The sequence below is a fragment of the Perna viridis genome, chromosome 8 (assembly GCF_037379345.1).
Source record: "Perna viridis isolate PV_CMFRI_1.1 ecotype Kerala chromosome 8, ASM3737934v1, whole genome shotgun sequence".
NCBI classification, from domain to species: Eukaryota; Metazoa; Mollusca; class Bivalvia; order Mytilida; family Mytilidae; genus Perna; species Perna viridis.
The window spans coordinates 10,619,122-10,637,610 of NC_142452.1; the positions used below are offsets into that span (position 1 = coordinate 10,619,122).

An 18,489-nucleotide genomic window follows, 5' to 3' on the forward strand; every position below is an offset into this window, starting at 1 on the left:
CACGGTGATTACTATATTTCCTCTCCACATTAACCAAAATGAGTTTATTATTAAGATTGCCTAAAGATAGCTATAACAACCTATTTTTATTTTGCAGAGAAACAAACCAGCAAACTTCAATGTATGCCGTGTGTGTTTTTGGGTAATAATGATAATAAAAAAATAAAAAATAATTGTCACAGTATTTGTCGAAACCTGGGGTATAAACTATATACTTTACTGCCATTTTGTAAGGTTTGTAATTTCTAAAATGTCGATCACGCCTGTAATTAATAAACACATAAAAACAACTGTTTTAATACGGTAAACAAACCGAATTATATTGGATACGTCTTTAACAAGATCAGGTTGAATTCGAATTGGTGTTTCGAATTTCATACAACGTGATAAGAGAATAGTTTCTGCACTTGATAACGGTTTCTGCGATAAATTTGTTATTTTCTGGTTTTCGTATTTGTCTGGGTTCTCTGTATCTGTCGTCTTTTCCGCGTTTTGAAAAATTGGCGACCGGCTTAAAATGATTGCTATTATAACCTGTATTGCTGTCAGACCTAGTGATTTGAGTCCTCGGTCGACCTTTTGGTCTTCTATTTCCGATACTTGTGAATAATCCAAAGGTTTCGTGACGTCCATGACGAGGCTGCCTTTGCAATGTATTCTCTTGAGTTGGAAGTTTTCCTCTTAAAGTGATCTTTTTAACAACTTCTGCATAAGTTGGATATTTCTTCTCTTTACTTTGTCGGATTGCAGATCTAGATTGCGCTTTTACTCTTGATTGGCTTCTGGGTTTGATTAATATTTTTGATATTTATCGGCGATTAGATTTCGGCTTTTTTTCGTAAGACTGGATATGCATTAAAACAATCGAGCAACTCGAACTCCAATAAAAACTGGAGCAAGGACCAGGTTGGTCGGTAGGGTTAACGTCCTCTGCTTTTCTATAAAAACTAGCCGATTTGCTCATAAAGTATAGCCCGAGGAAGGCAAACGTGGAAGGGAAAACTATGACACGTTGAACAAATCGGTTCTCACAGAGCAGACAGATACACCGTTAGAATTCACGAGCTAATGATGACGACCATAAAACATCTGTAGTGATGACTTCAATCATGTAGCAACATAACCATAAAATACAAGTCTATCACGGTACAAAAAGTTACGGCAAGCTCTGGCATTATGATATGAAAATTCCATACGCTGGTGCTGAAGGGATATTGCCACAGATGAAAGGAAAGTTGACAATACGGAAGGAAAGGTCAACACGTTTGTCATACAGTTTGGACAATAGTTTTCCTTTTTTATCGATTTCTAAGTGTAGATCAAGATATCAGGCTGACTTTATCTGCAGTATTCTTAAAAATAAAGTTAGAGTAGATGCAATGTATGAGAAATATTGCATTTTTGTTTGTTAGGTAGGCACATAGGAAGTGTTTCAAAAGTTAAATAAGTGAATTAACTGTTTTTTCATGCAGAAAAAAATGGGTTTATGACTGCATTACAGAATCTGAAATTATGTGAATTATAATATAGAAAGTTGTTTTTCAAATTGTCAAGATGAAAATAATTACTATTATTGTTACATAATTGTTAAGGTTGGTATTTAAAAAAAATAAGCTACAGTAGTTTGTTTTCCGTAAAATTAAAAGTATTATAACTATGGCCTGAATTTTGTTGATGTGATACGTTAGCTACAAGTAATCCCGAATCTTCATGATCAACAGACAGTGAATGTTCCAAACAGGATAGTACAAGACAATATGTATTGCTCCAGGAAAATTCTAGATCAACCCATGTGTAAATAAGGGTTGCAAGGTATGTGAAATAATTTCCACAGGTGAGTGGTTAACCTATAATAAAGTCACTGTGCCATCCTTTATTTTTACACATGATAAGACCAAAATTTTTTACTTCTCTAATTTCATTAGAGTAATACTTAAAGTCATAGTTTAACCCAAACACCCGTGATCAAATTAAATATTTGACACACGATAGTACAATATGACGAGCGTAAAAGGAGGTTTGGAGGCAAATATATAAACCATATTTTGACCTGGGCTGACATGGACCATTTTTGGCCCATAATTATCTGAATGGTTCAAATTACCACCTGTTGAATTAATCATAGCCTTTTTAGGTATGGTACCTCCTGTTTCAGTTTCCAAGGCATGAAAAAAAAGATTTACTCGTGCACGGAACATGTTCGCACACTCGTTAAATCATAGTTCGGTTATTCACGATAACCAATTGATTATCCTTTTAGTATTTCCTTTGTTTAAATCATTTATCAATATTTACCTTTTAATTGTGTTTAGTAACTGAAGATCGAGACTGACCATTTTATATTTCATTAAATAGTGGTGTACCACTTCAATTTTTTCCTTTTGTCTTGCTTTCTGCTACTTGTTTACCAAAAAAATTAAGAATATACAGTTGAAAAGTTTTGAATAACTTTTAGTAACAGTTTATTTGCAAAATCCTCTATTGCATGATGTTGATATAACCCACTGTGTTGAATATACAGCATTTTGTCTTATCTGTAAATTATTTTATTGTGGCTTGATCCAGTGTGTGTGAAGGAATAATGGTAATGAGTTACATACTTAAAGCTTTCATAATTATTTTGATGTTGCTTCAGGAAAACAAGCTTTTTCCCATTTATCCTAAAATACCTGGTAAATGGTATGTCTTTGTAAATTTCGATTTATTTAAAATATTGTCCATCGACAATTTTCAAAAGTCGTGTTTATCACAGCTTTGAAATTATGTAATATTACATGGATTACTTTTCTGCTTTAAAATGATATAAATTATTTTGCTTAGTATGTTTGTTTGTTTGTTTGTTGGGGTTTAACGTCCGAGCAGCAATATTTCAGCAATATTCAGACAATGAACATGAAATGGATGATAAAATGAACATGAAATGATAAAAAAGGATGGGTCACAAGGACAACAGGGTCAACAAATTTTGATTGTCACTAGAAAAAGGGGGGATGGGTAAGGTCGGGCAATTTAGCCTCCTGTGGCGGAGCGCAAAGGTTCCTACTCCTATCGAATATCACAGCAGGGTTCTTTAACGTGCGAGAAACGTGGCATCTTTCCCAACACGGTGCACCACTATGGTTTGCGGTCAAGTTTTCCGTATTATTGCCTGACAACCCCAGCATGTAACATGCCAGGGGTACCCCATTCCACCACCTGGGGCACACATCCCAGTTGCTCTGTGGGCAGAGCGCCTAACCCCCGGCTAGGTTTCTGAGCACTATTTAGTCGCCTTTTACGACAAGCTTAGCGCTGCTGCAGGCCTATTCTTTTGACACCCGGACCTGCACGGGGCTTTTTTGCTTAGTATGGCATTACATTATGCCAAGGTAGTAAATTTCTTTTATTCATGTGTGGAAATATCTGAAGTAATCATATGTAATCATGATGTTATATTGATTACTTTGGTAAAAGTAATTATATGTAATCTATTTTATTTGAAATAATGAGAAAGGGTTGTCAAGGAAACCAGGATTCTAGTGGAAATCAAAAGAATGGAATCCAGGGACCAAGACCAAAAATGAGAAGCCATGATGTAATCGATTAAGTTTTTAACTTTACGTAATCATGATGTAATCGATAACATTTGAAAGTAATCAGGCCCAACCCTGCTGCAATTTGATGTATTGTGTCATTTTGAAGAAAGTTAATGTCAGGTTTAAACTCTACGAAAAAAAAACATCAATATTCCTCTGATGAATCTGTCGAAAGGAGCGGCAAAGGGACATCCTGATTTTTGTCCGTTTTGTCTGTGACAAAATTGGAAGTTATTTCTATCTCTATAGCTTTATCTCCACCCCAAGGCTGTAATTCTCCACTACCAAATATTGCAAAGATAACTGCTCCTAACACATAAAAGCCTGTGCTGACGTAAAATACACTTCTCCATTCTTCTGATGTTCCCTAAAATATAGTGCTTCGAATCTTAGATATAAGGGCTTGGTTACTGTAAACGATTTTTACTGAAAGAACGAATTATCGCTTAAGTTATTGAAAAAAAAACGTATTGGAAGTTTCCTGTTAATTTATAGTGCATTGTTTTGTCCAGACTTTTCGTCTTTTACCACACTTTCGAAATACCTTCTAGCACTAAGTCTTTGGTGTAATGTATTAACATAAGCCAACAGTGTGAGAGGTGGGCAGAGTTTGTCATGCATGCTTCATGTGCATTTATGTCCGTATGATGTATCTTTAGTAATTTGGATGTGATAACCAAAATAATGCGTATAGTTCCCAGGTCATGAAATAACACCAATACAATACAATACCACATTGGCGACAAGGATGGTGATTTTCTCTATAAATACAAATAGACGAAGATGATAAATTCCGATAGAACCTAGTGAACTATCTTCATATTAAATAAAAGAGAGACAACTATAGCGGTAAGTCTCGACGGTTTAAAAAAGTAAAGCTTCAATTCGAAAATGTGTTGTATGTGACGTCGAGTATAGTGATAGTATTAAATTCTGATTTCACATAAAAAAAACAATGGCTGTACATTTGGACTTGCGTGCACCAGAACCGTTCAAAGTTATTGGTGAAACAAATCTTGCAAAATCCTGGAAACAATATTTAAAACGGTTCGAGTGTTACGTTAAAGCAACCGGAGTGCCTAAAGATGAACAGAAAAGAGCTATGCTACTCCATATATCTGGACATGAAGAACAAGACATTTTCGAAACATTTACCGATCCAGGAACTAAGTATGATGAGCTGTTACGACGATAAACAATTAATTGAACCAAAGAAACATATACAATTTGAGAGACATATGTGCAGGTAAGCTGAGCAACAATACAGAGAAACAATAGATGATTTTATTGTGAGAATTTCAAAACTCTGTATTGCTTGAGACTTTAAGCAAGACCAACGTGAAAATATAATGCGAGACCAAATTGTTAATAGGTGTAAATCAACCGAATTAAGGGGAAGCTATTAGCAGCGCAAGATCTAAGGTTAGAAAAAGTTCAGAGACATGATAGGACATTTGAATTAGCTGTAACACACTCCCTAAGATGGAAAATACCAACAACCCCGAGCCTTGTATAGAAGATCAAGAAACGAATCCAGCATAAACCAAGTCAGACAAAAGCCAAGGCAATTCAAACCTCAAGGTGCTCCGAAATCTTATGCGGAAAACAACGTGAACAGTTGTCACGCGCCACCGCTCAATGTTACAGATGTGGAAATACGGGACATTACGGAAGAGACTGCAGAATATCTCGAAATATTACATGTCGTAAATGCGGGAAAGACGTATATTTTGCAGAAATGTGCAAAAGAAAAATCAACAAAAAATCGGTTCATGCGATTGAGGACGAAGAATTAGAAATATCCACATTGAATGGAAAAGACAATGCTGTCGTTCTGTTCTATTAAAGGTAAAGTTTTCGATTTTCTCATTGATTCAGGGACGCCTATCAACGTAATGGACGGAAAAAAAAACATTTGAGAAGTTAAATGTGTCAAAATCTAAAATCTAGAAATTCAGAAACGTGCAGTCAATGTAATTCCGTACGGTAGGAAAACACCTTTAGAAATATTTGGCAAGATTAAATAGAGCATGACTATCAAAGATAACAAGCACGATATAGAATTTCACATAACTAACGGAGAAAAAGGCCGTTAATTGGCTATAGATAGTGTAAAGAACCTGTCTAACTCCAACACGATAAACAGTTCGTAGGTCTTGGTAAACTCAAAAACTTTTATCAAGCAATATTTCAGCTGCACATATACAAATCAAGAAAAACTGTTGCTCAACCAGTACGACAATTCCGTTAAAAAAATGACAATAAAAGAACTTGAAAATTCCGACGTAATGGAAGAGAAAGTGGTCCGACAACATAAGTTTTCGGCTTGGTAGTAGTGCCTAAGATAAACAATGAAGTTCGTCTGTGCGTAGACACGCGACAAGCAAACGCAGCTGTTCAGAGAGAACGTTTTCTGATTCCAAATATAGATGATGCTCTGCAATAAATGAATGGATCTGCAATATCTGCGATACATTCTCGGCTAATCTAAACCAATCTTTTCCTCGGATAGAATTAGAAGAAGATTTGCGTTAAATAAAGCTGCAGAGAAACACTATGCCGATAAGACAAAAGCAAAGAACTATCAGAAATTTCTCGAAGGACTAAATGTAATTCTTACAAAGTAAGGTGGAGATAAACTTTCGGCAAAGTTTGAAAATAAAGTGTACAAAGTTGTAATGAAAGTGGAACAAATGTTGGAGGTCAGATAACGGTCAAATTTTCGATTCAAGCGTCTCACATATCAGACCGTATTATAGACAATTTACATGATTGTGATTGATTGATTATTGGGGTTTAAGGCCCGAGCAGCAATATTTAGCTATATTCAGGCGATGAACATGAAATGGATGATAAAAATAAAAATGGACATGAAATGATGATCAAAATGAAAAAAGGGATGGGACACAAGTATAATAGGGTCAACAAATATTGATTGCCACCAGAAAAAGGGAGGGATGGGTAGGGTCTAGCAATTTAGCCTTATGTGGCGGAGCGCAAAGGTTCCTACTCCTATCGAATACAACAGCAGGGTTCTTAAACGTGAGAGGAACGTTGCATCTTTCCCAACACGGTGCACTACTATGGTTTGCGGTTAGGTTTTCCGTATTATAGCCTGACAACTCCAGCATGTAATACGCCAAGGATACCCCATTTCACCACCTGAGGCACACAACCCAGTTGCTCTGTGGGCAGAGCGCCTAGTCCCCTGCTATGTTTCTGAGCACTATTAAGTCGCCTTTTACGACAAGCTTAGCGCTGCTGTAGGCTCATTCTTTTGACACCCGGACCTGCACCGGGCTTGACAAATGTTTAGTATTAGTCTTGTTGTGTGTAAGGGGAAGAGTGATAGATTTATAGACTCATTTGGATAATTAAAAATCCTTTCACTGGAATGATATGGTTACAGTTCATGGTCGATATTGACAGTTAAATCAATTATTTTGTTAAGTAAAGTATTAATTCAAAAACAAGGGAGATATGCAATGCATTAAGTTAAGCCAATAGTGTGAAAAATGGACAGAGTTTGTCTTGCATGCCACAAGTGCATTTATGTCTATGTCTGAATGTTGTATCTTTAATCATAAATTAGATTTCATAGCCAAAACAATTCGTGTAGTTCCCAGGCCATAAAATAACACCAATACGATATTACATTTGGTACGGATTATATTGTGTTATCAAATTTCTTATTTTCGAATATCACAATCCAGTATATTTAGAAAATATTTGTCACTAATTTATAATTGATGAACTTACATTTGGGGTCAATGCACCTGCTACTATAGGTGATATCATACCAGGTAATGTTGCTGCAGTGTTTGTTATACCGATCAATATTCCAGCATATCTATAAAGAATATTTAATGCTCTTTGTTATAAACTAATATCGATAAATATAATACTTTTACACACATTATGATTATGAATAAAATCATGTTATATCATTAATGTCGCCACTTTGACAGTTGTTCAATTATCGTTTTTTTGCGTTAAAAACAAAATGTTGAATTAAAGTTCCAGTTGGGTTGATTCAAAAAAGATTAATTTCTTTATCTTTAAAAAACATACTTATTTACGTACTTGGGAGCTAAATCTACGTGATTTGATCCATATCCAGCGGCACTTATTCCAGTACACATCACAGCTATACAGAGAAACGCTACAGCCAACTCGCGCATCGTACAAGGTACAAATCCGGTTGCAACAAGGAAAATAGAACTACCCATATAGGCTGAAGTGAAACAAAGTATTGACGTTAGGAACTTGATCTAGAATACCATAGGAAAGAACAAAAAAGATATGGAAGTATCTATAAATGTACTATCTGTTGCATTTGTATTGTTAATATGTTTTGACGATTTTTGTTCTTGTTTTCTAAAGTGAAGTCAGTTGTTGTTTATTCAGTTGTTTACACTTTGTACGTAGATCGTCGTCGCTGCTTCCTTTTTTTCACGTTTTGGCAATGTATTTAGATTTTGATATTTTTTTTGCCTGTGAGGACATAAAAATTTTATTTTTAAGTTTAATTCTTCATAAAACAAATCAATAAATGCGTCTAGAGGTTATAGACCCTTTTGTGGTAATTGGTGAGCATGGTCAATAGACACTTCCGCGAGGTAGGGGTTGGGTCGAACAAAAGAATTTTCATCGCGGAAGTGTATATTGAGCATGCTCTACGCATGCTCATCGCCTACACCAACGTAAGCAAAAAAGGGTCTATTGTACAACGTCAATATTTACTTGCCAATACTTTGTAATATTTTTCTAGTAAGAGTAGTCGTTAAGATAGATTTCCTCCTCAAGATATCAGCAAGCTTAGCCATTGCTAAAGCTGTAATAGTATTGCAAATGTAAGGCAAGGCAGACAAAGCCCCATTCTACAATACAATTCAATATATTTAGAAAATCATTTTTGTTGTTGGAATTGTAGATTATGATTTACCTTTTTCTTGTTTAAAATGATAAAATCTTTATACTGATCTTAATGAATGTCTTACAATATTCATCTTAACTTGGTTTGGAAAAGGTTTGATATCATAGTTCAATGAGTAGCTGTTAAACAGGGGTATATAAGTTTCACCAATTAGTTGTTTTAGGAACTTATTGCAACTCAAAAGTTCGAAATTGAATCCGCCTTTGCGGTCACAGCTGATATACATACGCTTTTGATATCGAACTTCAAAACTTCTTTCATGAAGGTTGGAAGGTTGGTCATCAATGTGTAGTCAGCCCAGTTTCCACAGAAGTGACAAGCTAACAGGGCCCATAGAGGTACAGATTTCATCATACTAATCCATGGGACTTTACGAATCTGTTGTAAGATATATTCCAGACAATTTTGGATGTGTATACGTATTTGCATAGTACCACGGGGGTACATGGAAGGCTTTTTATCCTTATCATCATACCGCAATAGATTCGCTTCGCTTGAGGAAGTACTAAGTACTCTGATTTCCTTGAACACTATTAATATTTACGTAACATACTCCTGAATTATTGGTAGGAATCAATGCCTCAAAAAAGGTCTTTTACAAAATTCTTTATAGATATCAGTCCTTGGTTGAAAAATACTCAGTTTGTTCTAAAATAATGAATAATGATTGTTTTTCTGTAAATTGCTCTTTGTGCGAACGCTATTTAATCACCACTGTTATATTTACGCCGCAATGGAAGAGGGAAGTTTAGCGCGCTGTAAAAACTGGATTTAACCCACTAATTCCTTTGAAATGACTGTACCAAGTCAGGACCATTGCGGTACCAGCGGTGGTGTAATATCAATTTTTCCAGATTTTTTTGGACTTGCTTATTAGTGTTCGGTAATTTTGTTGTTACCCGTATTAAGTATACTTTTTTAGAATTCTTTTTTGAAGTAGGAAAAACATAACTTTCATTTCGTTTTCATTTTTGTTTTTGGAAAATATTGAAATATGGAACTTAACTGCTACACATTCATCATTATAGATAAAATACATTTTATTAATCAAATGAAGATTTTCCTCATAGTAGTTTGCCAATGCCCATTTGCTTAGATAGTACCATGTAAGTTAAACATATAACCTTTTTTTCTGTATCCACATCAGTGTTGTTTTCTATATATATTCTTTCAGCTTCAGTTATTCTCGGGTGTTGTGCAGGAGTATCTCTGACTTGTACAAACCACAGTACAACCCACAAACAGCATAAACCACCTTAAGAACCACAAAAATAAAACAGAGAAATCATATTGTTGCTTGTACAAAGTAATTTCTGATTGATTGATTATTGATAGGTCAGCAAGTAAAGGGGCACAATTTGTTCCCATTGGAATGCCGACCGTTTATTGAAAAACACGTTCACCACACTGGACAAATATGTTGTCGATTAAAAATTTCAGCATTTTGTAAACATCTTTCTCTGTATATTTGGAAGATGATTTGGAATTATTTCTTACAAAGTATGAGGAATCTCTACCAAGAACTATATATTTGTATCTAGATGTACCATCTTTTTTGGAAAAACAACGATGTATGTTTTTAAGTCGGGATTTTAACTGAGTATGGGGAATAGAAGTATACAGTGTTGAAAAATCATAGGTTTTCATGCTATTATATTCAGGTAATAGTCTTGAACTGATTGTCTCCAAAAGATCTTTCGAATTTTTCAGGATCCACATTGAATTAATACCACTACGGGAGTAACAAGTGTGGTGGTAGGACTGTAGACCCCCTTTGACAGTTGTGAGTATAGAAGTTAAAAGTTTTGAAAGAGGTTTGGTGGTACATTTTGCAGATCCAGCTATGAAACTTGTTTGTATGGATTCTTGTGAAGTTTAGGAACCCAGTACATAGACGGTAAATCACAATCATCGTCCCTGGTAGAGAGACCAAAAGACGATGGCACAGATTTATGGTTTTCCACAATCTCTTCTTTGGAGAGAGTGGTAGCAGTGTAGATTCTATCACTGCTATTATTTTCTACGTCTACCTCTGACAATAAACATTGGATATAAAACGTTTTGCAGACAAAAACAATGTTGTTTTGGGCTTTGTCTGCTGGTACGACAACATACTTGTTATGTATAGTAGACAATGTTTTTGCTACATCGGGGTCTTTGAAAACTGATGTAGCCTTGGCACTCATTGACCTACTTAAAACCTTCATTCGTTTCAAAATTAAAGACCTCACGGCCTTTAACCACTCTGACAGAGAATCAATGTCTTCTTGTTCTCGTTTTATCCATTTTCTTGCATAGTCCTCGACGGCATCCATAAGAACTTTAAAGTTATAATTCCAATTTATGGAGCGTGGTTCACGGTACTTGGGACCTTTGGAAAGGATATTACGCAGAGATTCGTTTTTGATAATGGTTAAATCTCCCGTAACGACGTGACCAGAAGAACCATATTTGAATGGAGAGGTTTTGCAACAACAGTCAGGTGGTTTAGCCTTGAAGTCCTCAATCTCGAGCTTCTGCAATAGCCTTTTATAATTGAAAATTTTGGATGCGATGGGTGAAGTATAGAAATATGAAATAATTGAAATGGATTTGTCTTTGAAATATAGAGGAATTTTGTTGGTAACTTTTTTGTGATGGAGGATGTTAGCCAAATTAATTGCATCTATACCTTTGTTGACAAACGGTAGTGGAAGAAATGATCGTTTTTCTTCATCTTGACTTTTCACACAAACTGGTTTAAAGAGTCTGTGGAAACCAATATCCAAAAAATGATGGCAACAAGTCTGTATAATGATGACGTGGGGTCAGAAACAGGAGTGTCAAGACTTGTTTTGTAAAGGGAGTGTAGTAGAGTGAGAGGTATAGAATAACGTTTGGTTCTAATGTGATGAAGTCCAAGAGGTTTTTGTATGAAAGGAAGGAGACCATCTATGGAGACATCATGTAACTTAGGTGACGTATAGTGGCGATGGCCATGACTCCTTTCCCGTCTTGGATTTTTGTCAAATAAATTCATCACATTTATGTTATTGTTATATTGGCTTGAAAGGTTTCCTATACTTTTGATGTTGTCATTGCATCCGTAAGGTATTGCAGTACCTAGTCTGCCTATCCAGTACTCCTCTCTTTCCCTACGATAGTTTTTACTTAGAACGGGACTGTTCGTAGGATGGTAATTTTTTTCCTAAAATACGAACTTTCATGCAGAGGATTGAATGATCTTGTTGATTAAAGTATTGATAAATTGTCGGAAATTTGGTGGTGTTAATTCCCGAACGATGACCGCACATTCTTTTATTTAATCGTTCTTGCGTTTCTCCGACATATATTAAACCACATAAGTTGCATTCTAATCCATAATTTAAGTTTGTTGATTTGCAACTTAAGTCATCGTGACTTCTTGTATGGAAGGTTTTGTTTGTAAGGGAACTGGAGAAGTAAGGGTCGGTTATAAGAATGTTGCATGTTTTGCAATTTTTAATACCACATTTTGATATGGTGCAATGCGGTTCGTCATCGTTGAAGTCAAATATATCGTTTAAAGTGATGGAACATGGTTTGATAATTTTAAAATAGCCAGAATTTTTGTACTGGAATAGAAAAGGATGGGACACAAGGATAATAGGGTCGACAAATTTTGATTGCCCCTAGAAAAATGGATATGTGTAGGGTCGGGGAATTTAGCCTCCTGTGGCGGAGCGCTAAGGTTCCTACTTCTATCGAATACAATACCACAGCAGGATTCTTTAACGTGCGAGGAACGTGGCATCTTTCCCAACATGGAGGACCACTAAGGGGTATACATCCCAGTTGCTCTTTGGGCAGAGCGTCCTAGCCCCAGGCTAGGGTTCTGAGCACTATTTAATCGCTTTTTACGACAAGCTTAACGCTGCTGCAGGCCTATTCTTTTGACACCCGGACCTGCACGGGGCACAAATTAAGATTGTATGCGATAAAGGACAAAGAAATAATAACACTTTCATTACTTTCACTTCCTTCGTCAATTCGTTTGTTTGTCGCAGAAGTAAACCCCTATCATAGAAAGTATTCTTTCAGCTGAGTAAAATTTCATTTTGATTACCAATAATAAAAAGAAATAATTTGAAGTTGCAGTCTGCTGCATTTTTTCGAATGTATTGTAGTGAAGCAATATCATGAACACATTATATTAATGGATTTGTTAATATTACGATTATATGATATCATAATATTATCAAACTCTACCTGATATATAAAATATTGAAGCCCATCCATTGTCAAAACCATATTCACATAATAATCCTCCTGTTGAGAACGTTGTAACAATACCAATCACAGCCCCTTCATACAAATAGAAACAGAAAATACACTGCAATAGATACTCTGGTGCTTCCTATGTTCCATTAGTATTATGTAAATTCGGTAATTATTACGATTTGTAAATGATTGTAAATATACAACTTAGTGTTCTCACATTGTTTATGAGTATATGGGGAAAACATTAAAATGGAAGACTCATTAATATTTCGAAGGTTTGAATGTACGGTACATTGTATTATGTTTAAAATGTGTTTTATTTTCAATTTTTTGTTCAATAAGATAAGTTAATAGCAATGATAGTGCAGCTATTTTTCAATTAACCAGACATAAACTAAAAAGCCTGAATGTCTGTGAGAAAAGTTTTTGGAATATAAAAACTCTAGGATTTCATTTAATTGTAAAAATGTTTGTTTGTTTGTTTGTTGGGGTTTAACGTCCGAGCAGCAATATTTCAGGTATATTCAGACGAAAATAAATTTGTTTTCTTTACAATTATAATATTTATCGGCTGCTCGTACGTGCTGAATTAGTTTCAAATTCAAATTTTTTACAATTATATTTTTTATACAATCATCGAGGACAATGTCATGAAGTGCCGGAGCGGTATCATTCAGCCACTTTTAACATGTCAGCTTATTTGTTCCCACTGTCGTCATTTCTTTTCTTTCGTTTTACCAGGATTTCATAATATCAGCAATGTGTACGTATTATGAGAAAGCAGATGACGTAACCCAATCGTTGCACATACTTGGTACATATTCAAAGTCGTTGGTGAAATTCGGTTGACCATTTGTACACTTTTTAGTCAATTTGTTTTAAACAAAAAAAAAAAAAAAATTAACTGAACAATTATCCGATCCATAATCAAGTCAAGTCCAAAATAAATCTGTCAAAATAGATATTATACCACCGGAGCCGCTGGTACCGAAATCGTCCTGATTGGTGCAATCATTTCAAACGAAATGGTGGTTTCAATCTAGGTTTTTACTTATTGCGTTTTTTTTCTGTGTTTTTGGTCTAGTCATGGATATCACGTTTTCCTTTTTAATAATACTCTCATTGCAACTACTTTTATGATGATTGTGCATTGGGATTACAATAATAAAAAAGAGCATGACAACTAAATGTAATAAATTTGGATAAATTAGGAAATATAACAGGCGACATCGAAGGGGTCATCAACTAAACAGAGAGTATAATTCTTAAAGTCAAATGAACGAAAACACGCACGCATGCACGCACAGACGTACACACGTAAACTTGTTTACACCCATCAAAGACAATTATCCATACCAGAAGATGTCACGGTCAAAAGAATGGTCCTCTCGTACCGTGGTGCCCATCGTCCCCATAACGAATAGCAGGCTGGATGAACAACACCCTAGATGAATTGGTGAGATCATAAATGGAAAGACTTTTATAATTATAACTTCTTTGATTTTTGTAGTTCAGAAAAAAGACCCTTACATGAAAAAAAACCCTCAAAACACGAAGTATGCATTGCCTGAAAGCGAACACAGCATTTTTTTACAAGTATTTCGTTTCAATGACAGACCAGAACATAACATGAATGAGCAGTTCTTACCCGGCAGATCGTTTAATATTATATTCATAGACACAGACATTTCATTTAAAGTGGAGACATGTATACAAGTTACAAAAGTTCCATATTTTAATGTATGTGAAATAAAGTTACCATTAGGATAACCAAATAATTTCAAAAATAAATAAAATAATAAAGCGTGGTTTGAAGGGTAAATGCTTTTGTTCTTTTACCTTTAAATCTGGCATTTTCATATTACTTGTCTTTTGATCTCAGTTTGAGACAAAAGTAAATAGGACGACATTGATTGGCAAGCGATATTCTCTTAATGACGCTTGCTGGTCATGTTGAGCCATTTTTTATCAGATTTTCGGACTCCTCTGGTTTTATCCAATTCATAACATTAACATTTTCCCCAGTGACCTCAAGCTATCTATGCATAATTTATTAAACACACCTTAGAATGTTATTTGAAAGTTTTTATTAAAATCCTTATTACCTTTTCAGTGGTTTTAATAGACAGAATCTATGGAAAATCTAGAGAAATCCCCTTCCCGCCAAATTTTAAAATGCTTATATCTTATAAACGACCACAGTGACTCACTGTTTTTCTCTTTATACTATTCTAGTATGAAAGATCTCCAAAGATGTCATAACCCTTTGAAATCATTGTGATTCTTAAACAGAGTAGCTGTTTAAGTTATAATTTTAGACGTCCAAAAGAACAGGGAAAGAAATCTGTTACATTTAAGATGCAATTACTATAGTCGTCCTTTCCGATACTTATTTCGTAAGCTTAATTTTTTTCGGTTTAATTATTCTTTATTCCTCACCATGACAAATCCAAGTATGAACCTTAATACGTAAACCATAACCAAGGAGGCTCGTGCACACACAGGAAGCAGAATGGTACATATCCCTGAGATTCCCATCGCCACACCAAACACTTTATATCCACCGAATCTGTCAGATAACCATCCCCCTGGAATCTGTGTGATTATGTATCCATAGAAAAAGGCTGCTAAGATGGACGATTGAGTCTTTTTATCCCAGTCAAATTCACCTTGCTTAAAAATCATTGACAATTTGCATACATCGGATAGACATATTCTTATGTCTGCATTCAAAATCATTTAAATGCATCTTTTGGCATTAGCTATAAATCACTCGTCTGTATTCTGCACTCTAGCAAAAGACGAATTTCACCTAATCGTTTTGTAAATGTAATTTTATAGTGGCTAAATTGAAGTGTGATCTAAACGTTTGTCTCCTAATGAACAAAAAGGTAACATGTGAGTATTCCAAAGGGCGATCTTGCATAAGAAGGAAAATTAGAAAATGAGAAACATAATGACACACTTTCATCAAAGATGGGACTTTTTTGTTACATCGAATATCATATTTCAACATATTTCGCCCCGTGTGCGTCCGGGTGCCAAATGAATAGGACTACAGTAGTACTAAGCTTGTCGTAAAAGGCGAATATATTGTGCTCAGAATCTTAGCCGTGGTCTTGGGCGCCCTGCCTACAGAGCAACTGGCTTGTGTGCCCCAGGCAGTGGAATAGGGTGCCCCTGGCATGTTACATGTTGGGGTCGTCAGGCCATATTACGGAAAACCTGACCGCAAACCATAGTGGTGCAACGTGTTGGGAAAGATTCCACGTTCCTCGAACGTTAAAGAACCCTTTTGAGAAATTCTATCGGAGTAGGAACCATTGGGCGCCGCCACAGGAGGCTAAATTGCCCGAACCTTCCCAACTCTCCCTGTTTCCAGTGGTAATCAAAATTTGTCGACCTCATTATCTTTGTGCCCCATCCAATTTTTCATTTCATCAGCATTTTATTACCCATTTCATGTTCATCGCCTGGATGTAGATGAAATATTGCTGCTCAGGCGTTAAACCCCAACAATCAATTAATAAAATGAACATGAAATGATGATGATGAAATGAAAAAGGGATGGGACACAAGGATAATAGGGCCGACAAATTTTGATTGCCACTAGGAAAAGGGAGGGATGGCAAGGGTCGGGCAAAGATTCCTACTTCTATCGAATACCACAGCAGGGTTCTTTAACAAATGAGGAACGATGCACCGCTATGGTTTGCGGTCAGGTTTTCCGTCTTATAGCCTGTCAACCCCAGCATGAAACACGCCAGGAGGACCCCATTCCACCACCTGGGGCACACAACCCAGGATCTCCGTAGGCAGAGCGCCCTAGGTCCGGCTAGAGTTCTGAACAATATTTTACGACAGTTTAGTGTTGTGGGCCTTTTCTTTTGACACCCTGGCTAGCACGGGGCTATTTTGAAGGACATTATAATTCTACTACTTCTGTGATCTGATCGGCCCACGTTTTAGCTTATTATACGATTGCCTAAGTAATTGTTGACTTATTTTACATCATTCGTGCATTTGACAATAATTGGTATTTACTGTCTACAGCCTAGGAATATGTAAGCCTGTCTTTATAATATCAAATTTTGAAAAAAGAAATTCCGACCTCTGTGTATGATTTAGGCACGCAGGCTTCCTTTAAGTCCTGTTAACAACATAACTAACAACCTCTCTTTAAGCAACATAAATTCTTCCTCCTGATATTTATCGAGCATCACTATCTCACAAAGAAGTGGAATCGCTAAGTGTAACGGAACAGTTAAAATGTTTAAAGTGGTGTTAGCCTTTTTATTTGTCTGTGTGTTTTTATTTGTCTGTGTTTTTTTATTTTGTGTTATTCATATCGTCCAGTAAGTTTCCTCTCTAATAGGTACTTGTATGTTTGTTGTCTTTTTGTTGAGGTTTACCATATCGGCAAACGATTTTAACGGTAATATAACCTACGAAGGTGAAGAAATGACTATTGACGATACATACCTGTGTCCCATGACTATTACTGGAGTCTAACTCTACACAAATGTCAGCAGAATGGTTTGTTCTTCCTTTGTTTTCGACACTCACTAACATGCTGGCATTTGTTTTCTCTTTCTCAACCATGCACACAAGAGCAACACTTAAGTTAACTCTCAATGCAAACACGAAGAAAAAGCCAGTAGAAAATAGTATTGCCATAATCCATCTCTGTGTACATAAAATAGGAATATTGCCTGAAACATAAAAGAAGAATATTTAATTATACCTTATCAGTAGGATACCAGTATGTTAGAAGTAGCATGTTCCATGGTTAGACACCCATTAATTATACCTTTTCAGTAGGATATCAGTATGTTAGAAGTAGCATGTTCCATGGTTAGACACCCATTAATTATACCTTTTCAGTAGGATACCAGTATGTTAGAAGTAGCATGTTCCATGGTTAGACACCCATTAATTATACCTTTTCAGTAGGATACCAGTATGTTAGAAGTAGCATGTTCCATGGTTAGAAACCCATTAATTATTGAATGATGTAAATTAACCTTTAAGTCGGATAGCACGCTGTCGACTTTTGAGAATTTATGCACCGGTATATAATATTATATATGAAAGCTCTATCGAAAAATCGATGTTATACGCATCGATTGTAGTCAAGTCTCTAAAAAAGGTGGGTCAAATGTCAACAATTACTTTTAAGGAAAACGTACCATTTTTGTATGACTTGTTCATTTTATTGGTCAGAAAAATTCCAATCTTTTTACCCCAGATTAGCTCAAATTTCAACTCATACTAGAATTAATCGCTTTATTTAAGAAAGACTAGCAATTAGTGCCGTTAGCATAAGTTGTTGGTAAACATGACAAAATCTTTCAAATTTTAGCAGCCCACAGTGGAAGGCCGACCTTAACCTTTTAGGTCTCAAATATGCAAAATTAGAAAGTAAATATTAACAATCACATCCTGAAATTATTTTTAATATCAAACATTTGCAATAAAATATCGACTTTTCTATTTAAATAGCAACATTGAAAGTGTCATTTCTTCATTAGTTCAAATACAAGGTCCCATTTGACCCCTTTTGAGAATAGTTCGTATATTCGAAAATATAATCATATAATACTAAACAAAACTGTTGTTTTATATAACCATCCCAGTTCTTCAGACAAAATTTGCGATTAACTTGAAGTATTATTAACTCCAAAGAACACTACTGAATCTATAATATCTTGTCCTAGCTACAACGAAAACTATCAGTTA

At 35.5% G+C, this 18,489-nt stretch overlaps 1 protein-coding gene across 2 annotated transcripts in view; it reads right to left on the reverse strand.

Moving 5' to 3' along the window:
* Positions 1-3,575: 3,575 nt before the first annotated feature.
* LOC148609290 (sialin-like) overlaps positions 3,576-18,489 on the reverse strand; it is a 46,784-nt gene continuing 31,870 nt past the window's right edge. For both annotated transcript variants that reach the window (XM_088596315.1, XM_088596316.1), the window contains 10 exons: positions 17,233-17,462; positions 15,190-15,423; positions 14,107-14,194; positions 12,739-12,834; positions 9,636-9,766; positions 8,740-8,889; positions 8,323-8,455; positions 7,659-7,809; positions 7,335-7,425; positions 3,576-3,942 (listed from right to left, as the gene is read on the reverse strand). In XM_088596315.1, the coding sequence (XP_088452441.1) occupies positions 3,721-3,942; positions 7,335-7,425; positions 7,659-7,809; positions 8,323-8,455; positions 8,740-8,889; positions 9,636-9,766; positions 12,739-12,834; positions 14,107-14,194; positions 15,190-15,423; positions 17,233-17,462 (1,526 nt within the window). In that variant the 3' untranslated portion in view covers positions 3,576-3,720. The remainder of the gene's footprint in view (positions 3,943-7,334; positions 7,426-7,658; positions 7,810-8,322; positions 8,456-8,739; positions 8,890-9,635; positions 9,767-12,738; positions 12,835-14,106; positions 14,195-15,189; positions 15,424-17,232; positions 17,463-18,489) is intronic.